General features: G+C 45.2%; 1 protein-coding gene across 1 annotated transcript in view; it reads left to right on the forward strand.

Annotated features, from left to right (window-relative positions):
* ITGA9 (integrin subunit alpha 9) overlaps positions 1 to 17,768 on the forward strand; it is a 290,420-nt gene that overhangs the window by 149,643 nt on the left and 123,009 nt on the right. The window contains exons 16-17 of the mRNA XM_025038975.1: positions 3,375 to 3,524; positions 15,801 to 15,877. Of these exons, the coding sequence (XP_024894743.1) occupies positions 3,375 to 3,524; positions 15,801 to 15,877 (227 nt within the window). The remainder of the gene's footprint in view (positions 1 to 3,374; positions 3,525 to 15,800; positions 15,878 to 17,768) is intronic.

The raw sequence follows: 17,768 nt of genomic DNA on the forward strand, positions 1-17,768 counted from the left end.
AAAGATAGCTTCTTGCCTTTCGGTTTGTCAGCATAAGTGTTTGTTCAACTCTAGAAGCTTCAGTTTGTAGTGGTGATTTTTTTTTTTTTTTCTTTTTAAGCGGTAAAATTTTAGCAATTACAGTCTGTGCCAGAACCCTAAGCCTCCTTCTCTACCCTCAGGAGTTCCTCCCCATAATTGCAGTGCTGAGCTGAGGGAAGCTGCACTTCCAAAAAATGAAAAGGAAACCACTCAATGTGGCTGCTACTTTTCCTTTGTAGCTCTGGGAAAAAAACAAGCACAGTGTGGGAGGGAGGGGCCGTCCTTTGGGGGTGTTGGCTCGTTGCTAATTGCCATCCCCTCCTCAGCCTCCACCCACTGCGCAGTGTGGTTTGGATCCCTTCTGCCCAGAGCTACTGGGATATGTAATAAGAAGCTGTTTTCAAGCTTCTTAGTTAAAACAGGTTCACGCAGTCAGCGCCAGAGCACAGCATCCGCACCCCGAGATGCCAGAATGCATAACTCATCCCAGGGAAGCGATGCCGGGGCACGGGGTCATGGCTTGAGTGGCTGCGCGTTTAGGAACAGCCCTCGCTTCAAGCCTCTGTTTCTTAGTTGTCATTTATTGACATTCATACGCGCGTGAGAAACATTCCCCCACCTCCACCGAACTCCCTTCTGCGTCCTCTTAAGCACGCAGATGATTTTTCAGGGTGAGGTCAGAACCTAAAGCGGGTGGGATAATTTTTAAATAGTATTCTGCGGACTTCAAGGAAAGCGGTTGCGCTTCAGGATCTAAGAATGAGTCCTTCCACCGCTTACTAACTCTAGGATGGAGCACAATGGATCTGAGCTTCTGAGCCTCTGTTACCTCATCTATAAAATGGGAGCAATAATCTACCTGCTCAGGTATTATGTGGATTAAGCGGGATAACGCTAACGCCTTGGCCCAGTCTCTAGAATACAACTGCTAGCCAAGAAATGTTAAGTTGCTTCCGTGCCCCTCTTCCCCCATATTCAACCTCTCCCCCCAAGAATAAACAACAACATCGTAACTGACTTATTTCAACATGAATGATTTAAATGCAAACCCTTAAAATAGTCTACCTTAAAGAAACATTAAACCATTTATTTGTAAAAACGTGAAAATTGTACTCTTTATTCTCCACACCCCTGACCATCTTTAAATTCTGCTCAGCCAAGTCAGCAGGCCGAGGGGATCTGGATCCCAGGTGTGTGTTTTGCTCCTTTTACCCAAGAGCATGGGTATTAAAGATCTGTTGCTAAAATCTGAAGTTCAAGAGAATTTTCTGGAAGCAGTTTATCCAAAGGCTCCCCTATCAAACTGCTGATAATGTCCCGTATTTTATTTATGCTGAGTGATTATAGCTATTCCCAGCTGAATGCTTTTCTGATGCTTTGTACGTCATCTGCTAATCACCTCAGAGTCATCTGTGCCCCTTTGCCCTGTCCTCCACACCCCGCAGCTCAGCAGCCACAGGCGCGGCCACGTCTGTCTCCCCCTCCCATGCCACCCTGGCTCGGGCTTCATCTCCTTTCCTGAGCTGCTGCCGGAAGTTTCAGCTCTGCCCTCCAGTGTCCCACCTGTGTCCTCCTAACGCCTGCTGTTCTACTCCGCAGCCCTGAGGAGCCCCGAGGAAACACAGGGCTCCATGACCCAGAAAACTGGGGGCCACCCTACTCTTTCTCCGAGGCCATTGAGATAGAAGCAACAAACAAAACAGAGCTAAAACTCTCTTTAACTTGGTTTAACCTGGTTTCCCGCTTCTCTTCTCCCCCAGCTTATTTGATCACAGACCCTTTTATTTCCTTCCCTGCTGGGAAACTTGAGGTTCAAATAACCCACCTGGGAGGATGCTACTACAGTTTGTTATGGGCTGCCACCCATTTGCTTGTCCGAGCAGCTTTTGTAAAGACTAGGTCGGTAGGTCGGTAAAGACTCCCATAATAACTTGCTGTGTGCCACCCAAAAGGAGGAGGTGGAGCACTGTGTTTCCACATGGAACCGTCTCTAGGATGAATGCTAAGCGAAGAAAGCAAAGTGCAGTCTGTGGTGAGCTATCAATTGCCTGCATATGTTTAGACTAGGTGAATACCCCCGAACTGACAGGCATGTCTGCCTCTGGAGAGGGGCGCTTGGTGTCAGGGAGCAGTGGAAGCAAAGTCTTCACTGTGCACCTCTTGGGAACTTCAGAGCTTTCTATTGATTTGGACACAGCACTAATCTGCTTCAGGCTCCACCAAACTTCACACAGAGAATACTATGAAGTCCTTAGCTCTGCTCATGGCCCTGTTGTTGGCCCTTGTCTGCCACCCAGCTTCTCTCACTCTCGGACTGGGCCACTCCAGCTTTCCTGCTGGCTCTGTCCCGTCTCTCCTGTGACAGATGCACAATAGTGAGGACTTGGCTCATTGGTGCCACTTCTCAGACTTACCCTGCTCCACTTGGGTGCCCATCTCCCACAGAGCCTCCAGGCACAGAATGTGGGATGACCCACCCTTGACTACTCCTCAAACTAACTTGTGAGCCTGGAGGGCCCAGGTCCCTGGGACACAGTGACACCTTGTGCAGAAAGGCCAGGGACTCCAGGATTGAACAGCTGGGATTGAAAATCCCTATCAGCCTGCGTCCTGGGGAGCTTAGCCTTGCACATTTATTTTCCTGTTATTGTGCAGTAGAGGATAATAAGCCCCAGCTCACAGGGTTTGGGTATGTTGCTCATCTCTCTAGAACACCTAGCACAGGCCCATCTCATAGGTGTTCACTCCATACTTGTTTTCTTCCCTTCGCTTCCTCTGCTTTCCTGTTATGGCTAACAACCTATTGTCCTCGTGGGTCTTCAAGTGCAAAGGAAACCACAGAAGGCCAGAAGTCGGACTTTTATCCCAGATTTATGGATGACTGGCTCTGAGAGGACGCCAGGCCCCTCGGTGTCTTCAGGTCTCTTTGTCTAACACAGGATCCATATTTATCTCAACGCAGAAAAGCTTTGATCATCAAAACAGCACGAATGCAAAGGGTTAGCACTGCAGGGTGAGTGCAGATGCTCTCCTGCCCGCCAACTGGCTTATAAGAATATTTGGAAGATGAGTAAGGTAATGTCTTCCATATGCTAAAGAGAAGACAATTTAGCACCATGCAAGGTAGGGTGAAGAAGCCCCCACTCACTCACAGAGTGACCTTGGGCAAGACAGTAATTGTTTTCGGCCTCAGTTACCTCATCAAAAATATGAAAATAATAAAATTCTACCTCACAGGGGTGGCTGTGGGGATCACATGAGGCAATGCATGTGGAAGGTCTTTGTGAGCTGTGAAATGCGCCGCAGTCCCGCCAGCGCGGGCCCTTCATGCGCCTGTTTGTTTATTGTTTCAGCGGAGAGTGCAGGATGTCATCAGCCCCATCGTATTTGAAGCCGCCTACAGCCTGGGTGAGCACGTGACTGGAGAGGAGGACAGGGAACTGCCGGCTCTGACACCAGTGCTCCGCTGGAAAAAGGGACAGAAGATTGCCCAAAAGAATCAGGTCAGAACTTTAAAAGCTCACAACCGGGTCCAAAGGGGGCTGTGACATGTGGCAGGAGTCATGGCCCTGGCTGCCTGGGGGACTGAGGCCAAGGCACACCCCCTCTCTGGGCCTCCCTTTCCTGATCTGGAAAATGACGAAATTTATGTTTTTGGGTGTTGCTTCTAACAACTACATGATTTAAACACATTGAGGTTATTCTCAAGCAATTAGGAAATTATAATCCCTCTGAGGTCATGAACTGACCACTTCGCCCTTGAATTTATGTCCTATTCCTAGACTGTTTCCAGCGCATAGTAGGTGTGCAGTCAGTGTTTTATTGGTGGGGGAGTGAGTGGAGTGGAGAAACATGAACTTCGTCCCACTAGAATTGGTAGTTGAATTAAAAATGCCCAATCCGAGTGTCTCTGGAAGCCGAGGGCACCGTGAGTGCGGGCAGGCCCCTCACCCTGTCCAGTGCTTGTCAGATTCCACGGTGTGTCATGATGGAGAGCTTTAGAGTGGGGCTGGGTGCAGGCTATACGAGGCCACGTGAGACTGGAGTGAGCCTCAGAGCTGATTCTGTGTAGCAGCACTGGCCTGTCCGCCCTGAGCCACCTGTGAGATGTGCAGTGCTGACTACTAGGCAGGAAATATGCAAGGAATCTGTGATTTCCAAGTCTGTTTTAAATCTTTCTTTAACACCCAAGACCGCCACAGATCCAGAGCCCTGGGGAAGGTCAGGCAAAACTGGATTTTGGCTAAACCTGACTCCTGTGCAGGGTGGGGACAAAGCTGTGGAACCACTCGTGGCCCCACCCTCCACTGTTCTGACTGTTCTGGCTTATGAGGAAACCAGCAGATTAGTGGCCCCCTCCTGAAGATTAGACTTGTAAATAGAACCACAGAGAAGTGTTTGGGGTTTGAGATGTCCCTCTAGATGTTCAATTAAGTGGTGATTTTTTTTTTTTTTAACCTAGGCTTTCCTATCTTCTCCCAAAATCTAACCCATGTGGTCTTGGATCAGGTTTTCTAGAAGCAGAGCCTGAGACAAGGATTTGGGAACACCTATTCTAATGAGGCTGTGCTCTTGGGAGAAACCTGTGAGGAAATGAGGGAAGGGGAGGGGCCTGAGCAAGAAAGTGGTGTCAGCTAAGGTCCAGACTTGACCTGAGGCAGGGAACTCTAGGGCATAAATTATATCAAAGAATTGTCTTTTCCTTGAGGTAAGGTGGCTGGCCTTTCATACTCCATAATAGTCAGCCATTGGCTGCCTGTGGGGTGTGGTAGGGGAGTGTAACCCTTCTTGAAGGAGACCTCCTTCAGCTTGGGACAGGTCTCTAGAGAAGGATGCAGAAGTGAGCCATTAGCTGCCTATACTCACATCAGCTGGGGGGTGGGGCTAACAGTGCCCGCTGCCCATATGCACACAACCTGTTGGCAATACTGCCTTTCTGAATGCTGCTTTTGATTTCAAACGTGAGCTTCTTTCAAAACACAAGTACCCTGGAGCATGGCCAGTGTGCCCTGATGGTCTTTGATACTTAGAGCAGGCTCTGGGGGAGTGAGGAGAGAGACCTGGAGGACACTGGGTATCTAAGTGGGTGGGGCAAAGTGGAAGGGCTGGCATGCAGGGGAGGCATGAAGAAGGCGAGGAGAAGAGGAGAGGAGGGTATGATGAAGAAGTAGGGAAGGAAGCCTGGACTTCTACCTGGACTGAGGAGTAACAGTTAGTGTCATCTCCTGATGGAGTGTGAAGAAGAGGTCAGTCTGGGGACTCAGTGAATCTGAGTACTATGATAGTTTCTAGATAACTAGTCTCCTAGTTCCAGTATTTCTCTGCTCTGTTAGGTGGACTCTGCAGGCCTGATTAACTTGTGTTATGGGAGTGGTCCAAACTCAGTACTCGGGGAAATCATTTCAGGGTACTCTGTGCTTGTTCTATCTCTAAAATGACCCAGTAAGGTTGCTGCCTACTCTGCTCAATATCCTGCTGCTCTGGGCATACCTTCCATGATGGACCCAACTCTCATTTCTACAGATGCATCAGTTGCACAGAGTGGGTCTTGGTTAGTGAAGAGCATCTTAGAACCTTTACTGACATTTTTGGATTCGAGCCTCCTGATCAAAGCCAGGGATACAGAGACAGATCAGTATGAAAGTGCCACTCCTGGTCACTTCTGGTTCAAGGTGGCTGACCAAGTGTAAATATTTGTCTGTACTTTCTGAGACCCTATTAGGATAATTATAAATGAGTAAATCAGAACAGGAAGGAAACCATTGTGGTGCAGGGAGTATCAGCCAATGAGAGAGACCAGTAATTTTCTGGAGTGAGTACAGAGGAAGAAAGGGTGTTAGTGGGTGAACCTCGCACTATACATAGGACAGGTCTCTATCCTATGTTGACGGCCTGTCTACGCATTAGATCCAGAGAGGCTGCAGCCGTGGCTGGTCCAGCAGTTATGGAGGGTGCAAAAGTGAGAAATGGGGCTGAAAACAGGGAGGGCATGTTAAGTGATGGTTGATATGTAGAAGAGTTGACTTTCCATCCTACCCCCACTCCTACATGCTTCAGGCATGCAGAATAACAAGCCACTAGACATCTTCTCTAAAGAACTGTATAAACTGCTTGAGAGAGAGTGTGGGTAGCATAGTTCCCCAGACAAAAGCCTGACTTCTGGCATTTTTCCAAACGCAACGGCTAGCCTAACTTCTCTCCCACCATCCACCCAAACACTCCCACTGTTTTTCCAATCAGCCCTTTTTACCTTATTCTTAAATATGAATGAACAACCAAGGAACTCTGAGACTGAGGGGAAATGCAGTACATGAAAAAAATAATAAATAAACCCACAGAATAACTGACATAGAAGAAAATAAACTATTCAGGGAATAGAAATGATTATAAAAAACAACTTAAACTCTATGTAATCAACATAAGGTGATTTAAGAATATATCCCATCCACTATAAAATGATTGGGATTTTATTTTATTTTTTTTTAAAGGAAAGATCCAGAGAATAAGCAAAGGGCTCTCGAAAATTAATAATATGGTTGCGGAGCCAAAAATTTAGTAGAAGTATTAGAAGGTCAGTGTACAAAATCTCCCAGTGAGCAGAAACAAAAGGCAAATAGAAAAGAGAGGTAAAGGATGACTCTACAAGGTCTTATATCCAAGTTGTAGGAATATCAGAAAAAGTACACAGGGAAAATGAAGAAGAAATTATAAGAGATATAATGGAATAAAAATTCCCAGAATTAAAGAGATTTTTAAATCTAAAGGACCCACCAACTTACAAGCAGGATAAACTCCAAATATCCTAGATACATCATTTCAAAATGTCACTACTCCTAAAGCTATGGAGAATTCTAAATGCTTTGAGAATAGGAAATACACGGTGGTGATATTGGGGGATATATGTCAGCTTAGAACAGAATTAGCCATGCTGTGTAGTCCCTTAGACTCCTTATTAGCAAGAGTGGACGCTAGTATATGGTGAAATACAGCCTTCGAAGTTCTGAAAGAAAGTGATTTTGAAACTAGAATTTTATACTTAGCCTAACAGTCTAGTATGAGGTCGACATATTTTTTCAGACAAGCAAGGACCCAGAAATTTTACCTCCCTAGTAACTCCTCCAAGGAAATTACCTGAGATGCCCTCCAACAAAACAAAGTTGACAACCAGAAGGAGCAAAATATGAGATGCAAGAAACTGTGGAACTTACTCCCAGAAGTCTAACGGCAAGAAATTCTTGGCTTACAACTGTGCGGCCCATCGCAAAAACAGTCAATCAATTTAGAACAGGAGATTAATGGATTTCAAGCAATAGACAGAATGACAAGAAAGTAGCAGATATTCAGGATGCAATAGATGGAATATGTTTCTTCTATGGATAAGAAAAGATAAAGACAATAAAAAACTCCCAGAGAAATGGAAATGTGGTCAATATGTCATAGTTCAAATAGAAAACAAATTAAAATGCAGTGGGATTTTAAGCAAGAAGAAGAATAGAAGAGATGGACCTTGACATTAGAAATATTCTCCCTTAAGTAAAAGTTGAGTATTCTAGGAGTTTAACTTGGAACCTGTGGAGGAGGGTATGTAATCATGACCCTTGCATTGGCTCTACTGTGAACAATAATCACGTAGCCATAATAACATTAGCACTGTTTAGTGGTTTTCAGTATTTACAGCCAAGCCCAAACTAGAGCTATGGTTACAGTAGAAAGTGTAAGTGTCATTTAAATTTGACTGTATAGAGGTAAAAATAGAACTACAGAAGTTCTCTCAATATCTTTTACATTGGTGAGCCAAGAGATCCTGTTAAAACTTGATGAAACAAGAAATAGCTGTTTGTTACTTAAAATTGCAGAGGTCACCAGTAGAGCACTGCTTCTTAAAGTGTAATCACTGAATCAGAAGCATCAGCCTCTCTTGGGGTCTTGTGAGAAATGATGGTCTAGGGGCACCACTCCAGACTCATCGAATCAGATGCTCATGGGTTGGGTCCCAACGATCTGTGTTTAACACGCGGACCAGGTGATTCCGATGCCACTAACATTTGAGAACCACTGTAGTAGAGGAGCTAAGAATAACAATTTGCTTATCGAAGTTATGAAAGTGGATGGGTCTGTGTTTTAACACGCTGACCAGTTGATTCTGATGCCACTAACATTTGAAAACCACTGTAGTAGAGGAGCTAAGAGTAACAATTTGCTTATCGAAGTTATGAAAGTGGATGGATGGTAGGGGGGCCCTTATGTAAATGAGATAAATTCTAGTCTATCATGGCAGGAATTCAGTAAGATGACATCTAAATCTTATCAATCAAGAAGTGGTAGCATCGGCCTCTTCTCTAGAGATATGAAATAATCATCAAAAGAAACATAAATGGACATGGATAATAGCGGTTGTCCCTGGAAGGCAGGACTCAGAGGGAGGTGTGATGCAGGAGGTCATTATTTTTTTAACCATATGATTCTTTGGTTGAAGTTAAAATGAAAGGAAAAAAAAATTGTCCTTAGATTGGTAAAATTGTCCAGGAGCTTGAGAAAAATTCTGGGAGAGTGATCTTTGCTTATTCTCCTTTTCCTGATTATTATTTTTTTAAATAGATAATTAAATGATCTTCTTCTATGGGTCTTCCAGATGTTTGCTCAGTTTGAGAGGAAGAAAGATTCCGAGAACTAGGCCTACTTCCAGGAAGCAGAGCTGTAGTGAGAAGATTAGGGTCCCAGCCCAGACCAGAATATACTCACCTAGGGGCATGGGGCAAGTTATTGACCCCCTGAGAGCCCCATTTGTCACCTATCAGTTGGGGTGCCATCATCTCCTCCTCCTCCCTCCAGGAGATTGTGGGATCACATGAAATAATATGTGAGAAGGACAGAAATGATGAGGCAGCATTGGATTCTGCTCTTCCTTTCCTGGGAAGGGCAGGTCACCTTCCGTCTCTTCTCCCGTGAGTGGAGGTAACGAGGAGGTGTCACAGCGCTGTTGTGAGGGAGGAATGAGGCAACCCCTGGGAGTGAGTCTAACCAGAGCTCTGCAGGAAGCAGACGCACCACTGAAGCTGGTTTCTTTTGCTCAGGGTGTGTCCCATCTCAGCTGGTCCATGGGTAGGTTCCTTGGGTGGGAGGCAATGGCATCATCTAAGGCTTCTGGCTGGTTCCTTGAGTGAGCCTCTTGTGATCTTTAGGACTGTCTTGCCCTCCCTTTTCGGGCTCAGAGATGCCCCTTGTTCTACAGGGGAAAGACATAAGGATGACCTATGTCACCAGAACCTGAAAGCCGGCTGTACCATCACAAAGCTCAAATGGTGCATGAATCCCTCCTCTTTACTCCATCTCTACTGTCACTGGTCTAGTCCAGGCCACCATCATTTCTCACTTGGACCAAGTCACTTCTCTGAATAATTCTCTACCCCCACCCCCTGCCTCCAATAGCTTCCTTCTGCCCTTAGAAGAAAATCTAGAATCTTATAAAAGTTAATAGGGTCCTGAACAATGGGGCCCCAGCTTCTCTAGCATCATCCAGTCTACCCAAGTACCACACTCCAACCACCCTCAAACTCACCAAACCCATCCCTACCTCAGGTCCTTTGCACACCCTGATACCACTTCTGGAAAGCTCTCGCCATGCTTTCCTCACAGCCAGTTCTTCATTCTTTAGATCTCAGCCTAAATATCACCTCCTCAGAGAACCATTCCCCAACTTCCCTGTATTCCCTGACTTTTAGAATTCTTCATGACACCTATCACAGTTTGTTATTACTTTGTCTAATTGATTTTCTGTCTCCCTCACTAGAAAGACAGCCCAATGAGGGTTGAAATTTATTTTATCTTACGTACTATTGATCCCCAGTGCCTAGCACAGTGCTTGGCCCATAGTGGCTGCCCAGGAAGTCTATCTCAGTTGAAAAACCCTGCTGAGACAACACAAGGTTAGGTCATCCTGCAAAGGTTGGCCATCATCAGAATCTCTTCTCTGGTAGATTCCACAAAGCTGTTTAATGAAAAGAAATGTACTCTGTGAACACTCAGGGGATTCCTCCCAGGCAGGAGAAGGTGGCGTGTGGTTTAGGGGGACTTGCCTTATCTGCAGAACACTTGTGCATGTGTGAATCTCCTTTCTGAAAAACAAGATGGAGGAAATACGGCTGGTGAAAGACAAGGCATCGGCTATGTTGAGAGCACTTACTTTGTCATTTTTCAAGTGAAAAGTAAGCTATTTTACTCTAATATTAATTTTTAACTATGTTGAAGCCATAAACCTTGGACTTCCATTGTGCTGAAAATTGTCACCATCTGTTCCTCCCACTGCAGCCCCCAGACCCGTCAGTGCCTGCCGTGCGGGCCTATAACCCCACGCCTGTGAAAACCGATTGTTTGTTCAGCCTGTATATTAGTTAATACTTTCCCGGCTGAAGTGCCCAGCTGGCTTAAAATGCCATTATTTACAGCTCTAAGGTTTATGTTCATTATCACATATGAAGTCTCCACAGAAAGATGGGAAGCTGAGGGGTAGGGAGAGTGGAAGAGAAGAGAGCGGAATAACTAGACATCAGAGCCAGACGGGTTTCAGAGACCATCCAATCAGCAAGGTCCAGATTATACACCTGGATATATGGGAGGAGTGTGGCTCAGCGGAGGAGGAAAAGGAGTGTTAGAGGAAGAAGTTTCCACCCTCCATCCTGATGTCAACCACATCAACCCAACTTTTATAGGCATCAGCTTCTGGGTAGTCTTTTCAGAAGGGCACCATGGTGAAGCACGTGTGAAAACCATCTAGGGTCAAGTATGTGTGAGGGAAACAAGTAGTTCAACCTTCTGACTGACTAGAGAAGTCTGGCTACATCTCTGTGTCTCAGGCTTCCCCTTCAAGGCTAACCCCAAAAGCAAAGGAGAGAGGACTCCCGCCCCTCAAAGGCTGGGCCGTACCCTATAGTGACCTGTCAAATTTGCAAAATTTCTTCTTTAGTGTTTTATCTTTGTAATTTATGGAAAAAGTATGTTCTGGTCTTTCAAAACTCTTTTAAGAAGAAAATAGTGTGTTCCCTACCCAAATATTCAAGCCCATTGGGCTTTCTCCTGCCTCATTGAAAACCTCTCCTGCAGGCACGTAGAGTGTGTGTGTGTGTGAGCAAACGAGGACTCATGCCCAGTGGACAGTGTCTGGCTGGGGAAGAAACGTGAGCCCCTCCCTCGTGATCTTCTGAGATGGTTTAGGAAATCAAAGGCAAGGCACTGGGGTGCCATTTAAGTGATGTTCTTGCAGATAGGTGAGGAGAAGTCTCACTGGTAACCTCTCCAGTTTTAGGGCCATCTTCCTCTCTCCTAGTCCCCTAGCTACATCCGGCTCAGCAGCTTTTAGAAACAGCTAGCATAGTTTTTCTTTTCTCTGGCAGCATCATCCCCTTTATTTGAACTTGTTGGTTCTGTTTTCTGCCTTGTGTGGCTACTTAATAGCAATTAAAAAAATAAATAAATGAACTATAGAATACAAAAGATTCCAGGGTGAAAATCAAGGGAGAGAATTCCCAGCCCCGGGAGGTGGAAGCTTCTGGAAGAGAGTTTATGGCTGATGTTAGAAGTTGGAGGTTGTAGAGGGGGATGAAATGTGGCCCGTAAAAGGCCACTCAGTCGTAGGTGGTCCTGGAAAGGGCACTGGGTGAGTCCAGAGGCTGGGCCCAGTTCCAGGTGGGCCAGGACCTTGCCAAGCAGCTCAGCCTCCCACTCAATTCTTCATGGGGTTCAATGAGATCATCAAAGTGATGCCTTTAGACAGAGGGCACCATTCTACCAACTGCAGAAACCAAAGGATGCCCAAAGACAGAACGTAGGACTTCCAGTAGTTCCATAGGGGCGTGAAGCAGAATTGGTGCTGTGTTTGGGTTTCGAGGGAGACCAACAGGGCTATTTTTTCTCCCATAATTTTAAAATCTAAAAGGACAATTTGTACAGACCCTGAGATAGAAGGAATTTCTCAGCTTTAATTCTACAAAGTATTTGTCTTTCATTTATTCCTGTGGACACGCTGTTCTTTAGAAAGCGACCAGGCCATAAGGCTTCTCTTTTTTTTCATTTGGGTACAGGGCTGAATAGAGCAGAAATGCCTGGGACCACCCTGAGCTCTTAAAATGTGCCACATTAAGGACAGTGTGGGATTCTGGAGGAAGAGCCCATTAACAGGATTGGGAGGGAGGAACCTCTTACACTCAGGTCATTGCACTTATGCACAAAAAGTTAACATTGCTGGGTGCTGGAGGGTACAGATGTGAATTATATACTGCAAGGCTTCTAGGAACTTATGCGGGCCTATGGGAGGAAAAGCAGTTTAAAAATGTCCCTCTTGTTGTCCAGGCAGAGACTCTCTGCAAAGTCACATGGCCTATCAGGACATGTCTCACTCACTTTAGCTTAAAAATAGCCTTCTTATTTGGTCCCTTTGGGTGGGATTCGAAAAGCATGTATCTCCACCCAAATCAGTTGTCTATTTTCTCAGGACTCAGCATGGGACTTAGTTGCCATAGCAACCCTATAAACAGTGTCCGACCTATGTCAATGATTGTATATATTTTAAAGCTAATATCACTGAGTCCAAGAAACTGACCAAGAAACCTCCTCTGAACATAACAGCTGGAATAGGCTGAGGATTCTACTTCCTATTAGGTCAGAAAGGAAGATTTTCCAGTGCAGATTTGGCTCAGAGAAATGAGTACCTCAAGGCCTGAGCACCTGTATGACTTCCTCTCTGAAGTCAGCCTTGGCCAGGGCAGCCAGTGAGCTGCTAGTCCCGAATCACATGTCCCCGAGGCTGCCCTGGCCTTGGTGGCTACAGCATTGTGAGAAAAGCAGAGTTGGCTTCAGCCTCTGTGCTCTGGGTCACAGTGAAATGTAACTTGAGCAGGATTCACTGTGTTTTGTTTTTTTTTGTTTTTGTTTTTTCTGGCCTGAAGGGAATGAGGAAACCATTAGCCTAATATTCTAGAATAAAAGTCAACAAACTACAGCCTACTACAGGTCGAATCCAGCCTTCCAGCCTGTTTTACTTTTTAATCTTTTGTACATTTTCTTTTGAGGAAGTTTTCTTAAAGATCAATACCCAATACATGAAAAGTGCTCTTGTGAAGATGGACATTTGTCGCGTGAGAAAAAGATAACTTGTTAAAAGCAGTTAATGGATACCATTTTGAAACAGTTCAAAAGCTTTTTAAAGTAGTGCAAATTTACTGCATTAACAACAGAAAGCTTTTCAACACCAGCAGCTTGTTTTGTAAATAAAGTTTTATTGAGAGATAGCCACGCCGATTCCTTTACTTTCTGTCCTTGGCTGCCTTCCCTCTACAGCAGCAGATTGAGTAGTTGCAACAGAGACAATATGGCCCACAAAGTCAAAAATATTTACTATCTGGCTTTTTACAGAAGAAGCCTGCCAACCCTGTTCTAAGAGAAGTAGAATGAGAATTTGGGGAGAAGCTGCAGAGAGGATTTTAAAAAGAAAACTGTATTCTCCAGGGAAACCTGAGGTGAAGACCAGGGTGAGGAAATCCAGTCCATGGGGCTGTGGGGGCTGCTGGGTGTTCAGTCTGCAGCTCTCTGAAGCTTGAGACAGGAAACAGTTGTCTCCTGATATGAAAAGTTTAGCTTCCTTTAACCAGAGTGAAATAAGAGATGATGGCTTCTATATGCCAGGCTCTGAAGGAGATGGGACCATTACAGTCTCCATCCTATGGAGCATCATCTTAGCAGGGGAGATGAGCAGGAAACTTGTAATGACAAAATTACTTAGTTACAACCAAGAAGAGCAGTGGAAGGGAAAAGTACATGGAACTGCCAGAGCTTACAGCAGGGGCAGGAGCTCGTCAGGAGCTCAGGGACATGGTTCTGATTTGCTCATTGAAGGACGAGGAGACACCTGGGTGCATGAGGTGGAGGAATTAGGAACTGGCTTGTGGGGAGGCCCCGAGATGGGAAGTTATTAGGCCAATCTGAGGAGCAGCTGGCACGAGAGAGCCAGAGTGACAGAGGTGAGGAGGGCAGGGACCAGATCTTGCCAGATCGTATGACACAAATGGATTTACATCCTCTTCCTCAGTTCTCATCTGCTTACAGCCCCCACCCCACCCCAAAGGTGGGGAAGTCAGACTTTCTCTCCTGCCTGTGAAATGGGAAAGACACGTGGAAGGAGGAGCCTGTCACCAGGGGCAGAGCTGGGTTTTGTGGGGCCTGAAGCTTATACAATTTGGGAGGAAAGATGATCTTGAAGAAAAAAAGAAAAAAAGTGAAGTTATGAATACAAAGTTAGGTTCAGGTCCTCAGGAGGGGCACATCAGTAGGGACCTTCGGCTTACATTTCATTGACTTGGTGGTAAAGCCACCGTTGGTGTTTTTACCTCAATTCTAATTCAAAAGGCCTCCTTCCCTCACCTGAGATATTCACCTGGTCCTCACGTCCACTTCCTGTTTTCTCCCTGGCAAATAAAGCACAAGTGTCTCAGATGGAAATCTCCTAGAAATTTGGTGGTGTTCTTGCCCCAGTGTCTAAAAGAACACAAGAATTTCTTCTTGTTGCCCAAGACTTTCGTGAGTTTTTCCCCCACAGTCAAGGCAGAGAATATTGGCTGGGATACTTTATTCTTTTGGAAATGTGACACAGGAATATGAATTTCCGTAGGCAAATTACTCTGTCTGGTTGGGTCTAGACTGTCCATGGGCCAGCGAGTTTGCTGGAGTCCATGTCTGAGAGGCTGTCTGTGGAGGGTGTGGGGAGACAAATCCCCTGGAACCATGTTTGTGGGTGGGGCAGGCTCACAAACATGAGCAAGGATGATGAAGGAGTTTAATAGTGAATAACACAACTAAAAAATGAGAATAGGCTCTTTTCTCTTAAATCCCACTGAAACCAGCAGAGCCATGTCACAGTCGTGAAGGGTCCATCAGTCTGGAACATGGGGAGCCTTCTGTCTGTAGATGGGAGACCTCAAAGAGGTTGACACCAGATTGAGGGAGAGACTGACAAGCCCACCATGCACTACAGAGAGGAGAAAACTATAATTCCTCCCAAAACACTGCGTCTGGTTCCCCAGCCAACCCCCACAGATAGGCCGGACTCAGGCACACGCCAGGCCCTCTGGAAAGTTGTCAGATTTGGCATGCCGAACTTTAGGCTCCAGCAGTGGGTGGGGCTTTGGCTGTCAAAGCCCAATCTTGGTTACAAAAAGGACATGTGTCCTTGTTCACTACCAGCTGCCCCACCAAGACACAGGAAAGTATTCCTCCAGCCTCGTTGTGGTCCCTCAGCCTCACAGTCTGATTGCCTTTGACTTTCTCTTTGGAACTAAAAATTATAATATGATCCCATTGCTCAGGCAGAACCCGTCTCAGTTTTAGAGTTTCTGCCTCCCCAAGACAGCAAACAGAGGAGAATAACCAGACTACAATCTAAGAATTCTTTACTCAACTGGATTTTTATTCACTCACATCTGAGGGCATTAAAGATATTCTCAGACAAAGATGGAAAGGACACCTGTCATATAACCTTCTTGAAAAACTCCTTGAGGAAGCTCTTCAGCAGACTGAGAAATGAATCAGGTAAGGCATTCACTCTGCAGGCAAGACCACCATTGATTTGGGGTCTCCTCGGAGCCTGAGGAGGACCCCTCACCATGCCAGGGAGTAGACGGTTTGAAAGGCTCACGGGAGAATTCTCTTGGTTTAGAAGAAAGTGTTTAGCTGTTGTTCACTCATTTGCCATTAAATCCTGTTCTGACCGTCCTGTCGTGTCTCTCTCGCAGACTGTTTTTGAAAGGAATTGCCGTTCCGAGGACTGTGCCGCTGACCTGCAGCTTCAAGGTCAGCTGTTGCTGTCTAGGTGAGTCAGTTCCCCTTTCACGACATTGTTCTGAAAAGCTCGTTTGTCTTGACTCCAGGCCCAAAGCCTGAATGTACAGGTTTCTCCACCAAAGAGTCGGTGGGTTACAATGATATTTTGTGGCTTAAAAAAAAATGTATATTATACAGTAATTTTAACAACAGCTATTATTTTGAGGGGATAGTTTGGTTTTTGTTCTATTTGCAATTCCACATATTTCACAGTTTAACCGATATTTCTAATTTCTGTATTTGCGTGTTTTATGTTTACTCGCCGTATTAGGTTGAACCATATGTAGTTGCCAACATTTAACTGTTTGGGACAATTCATCTGGTCGGAGTGATCATTACATAAAGGTTCTTTTTATTTTTTCCACACTGAACAGTGGCGTCTGCTTTAACAGCAAGCGATAGGTCTGTGGCAGGAGCGGGGAGGAGGGGCTGCCTGATCCAAGCGCTGGGCAGTCTCTGTTGCTTCAGGATTTCCTCCCACAGTCCATGAATCTCCCAGGCTAAAGGTGGACCGCACAGAGGCCTCTTGCTTCCTCTTCGCCAGCCTTTTATTTCAGCTTTCTTTCAGGATGAAGGTGCCAGCCCTGCATCCCTTCGCCGCATTTCAGAGAACGGCTTCCTTTCGAGGCAATTCTTCCTGAAAGATTGCTTTAGCCTTGGGGCCAGAAAGCCCCTCCGTGTGATTATTATTGCCATTTCTCCAAAACAGTCACTCGTTTTGATAGGTATTCTCTAAAATGCTATACTGTGTCCCTTATTTATAACTGTAAAAAAAAGTTTGGGTGGAATGAAAGAAACATCTCCTCATGAACCAGTGACTCCACTAGGACACTCTTACTTACGATGATAAATAATCTATTATTCATCAAAAGAAAGTAATACTAAGATTCTTTTTCTGTTTTGTCTTGCATTTATTGGAGGAAAGGTGATGTCATCCCTCCCACGCACACGTAAATATTCCCTCCAAACCACTTAAATATTAATTAGCATTAGTTTTACTTAGGACAAGAGAGGTAGATTAAAGTTGCGAATGTTTTGCCAAGCTTAGACAGTTACTTCAAACTGATGAAATGGATATTGGAATTTTTTAACATTAGTAAGAAGGACCTCCTGGGATTATTAGAGAAACCAATTCCAAAGAAGGTTCATAAATTATCAGGTCATTACTTTTAGTTTCAAAGAGGTCTTCCAAAAAGTGTTTTAGGAAAAAAAAAAAGTAACATGAAACAAAAATACGTGGATTTGTTTTATCTTGAGGCAGATTGTAGATGTTGGGAATTTGTTCTGAATTGTAGATAATTTTACGTGATGGGAAAACATTCTCTTGCTGCTATAGTTTTGGGGGCTGTTTCAGCCTTTCTTGGAATTTCATCCTCCTGGAACTCAGACATAAGAGCTAGAGACTAGGTGAGGAGATTCTCTCAATCTCAGAAGCAGGGTCTTTGGACCAAAGCTCTGAGCCTCTCCTTAGGATGAGTTATTTTCAAGGTGGCCCTCTGTTCTCTCAAAATTTCCCATTAAACCTTCATTATACTCTTGGGCCCAAAGCTGTCCCCAAAGGAGCACCAGAGAAATGTTACTTGATAATCGAATTAGTAGAGACGCAAAAACAAACCTGTGGTTTCTGTTACATTGGATTTCCCCAGATGTCTGACTAGAGCCAGGCACAGAGTAGAAGGCACAGTCAGTAAACTACTAGTGGAAGCCAAGGTTTGAATTTGGTTAACAAGGGCTCAGTGACTTGAACCAGAAGGGAGCTGCTGTGGTAATTTAATTCTCCTAGTTCATTATTGCCTGGGCTGGGATGTACATTCCCTCCTTGTTCGAGTCAAGGAAATACTGGGCACCAGGCTGCTCTCCCAGTGTGTATGGTGTGAGTG

This window comes from Pteropus alecto, unplaced genomic scaffold, assembly GCF_000325575.1.
Source record: "Pteropus alecto unplaced genomic scaffold, ASM32557v1 scaffold10, whole genome shotgun sequence".
In the NCBI taxonomy this organism is placed as follows: Eukaryota; Metazoa; Chordata; class Mammalia; order Chiroptera; family Pteropodidae; genus Pteropus; species Pteropus alecto.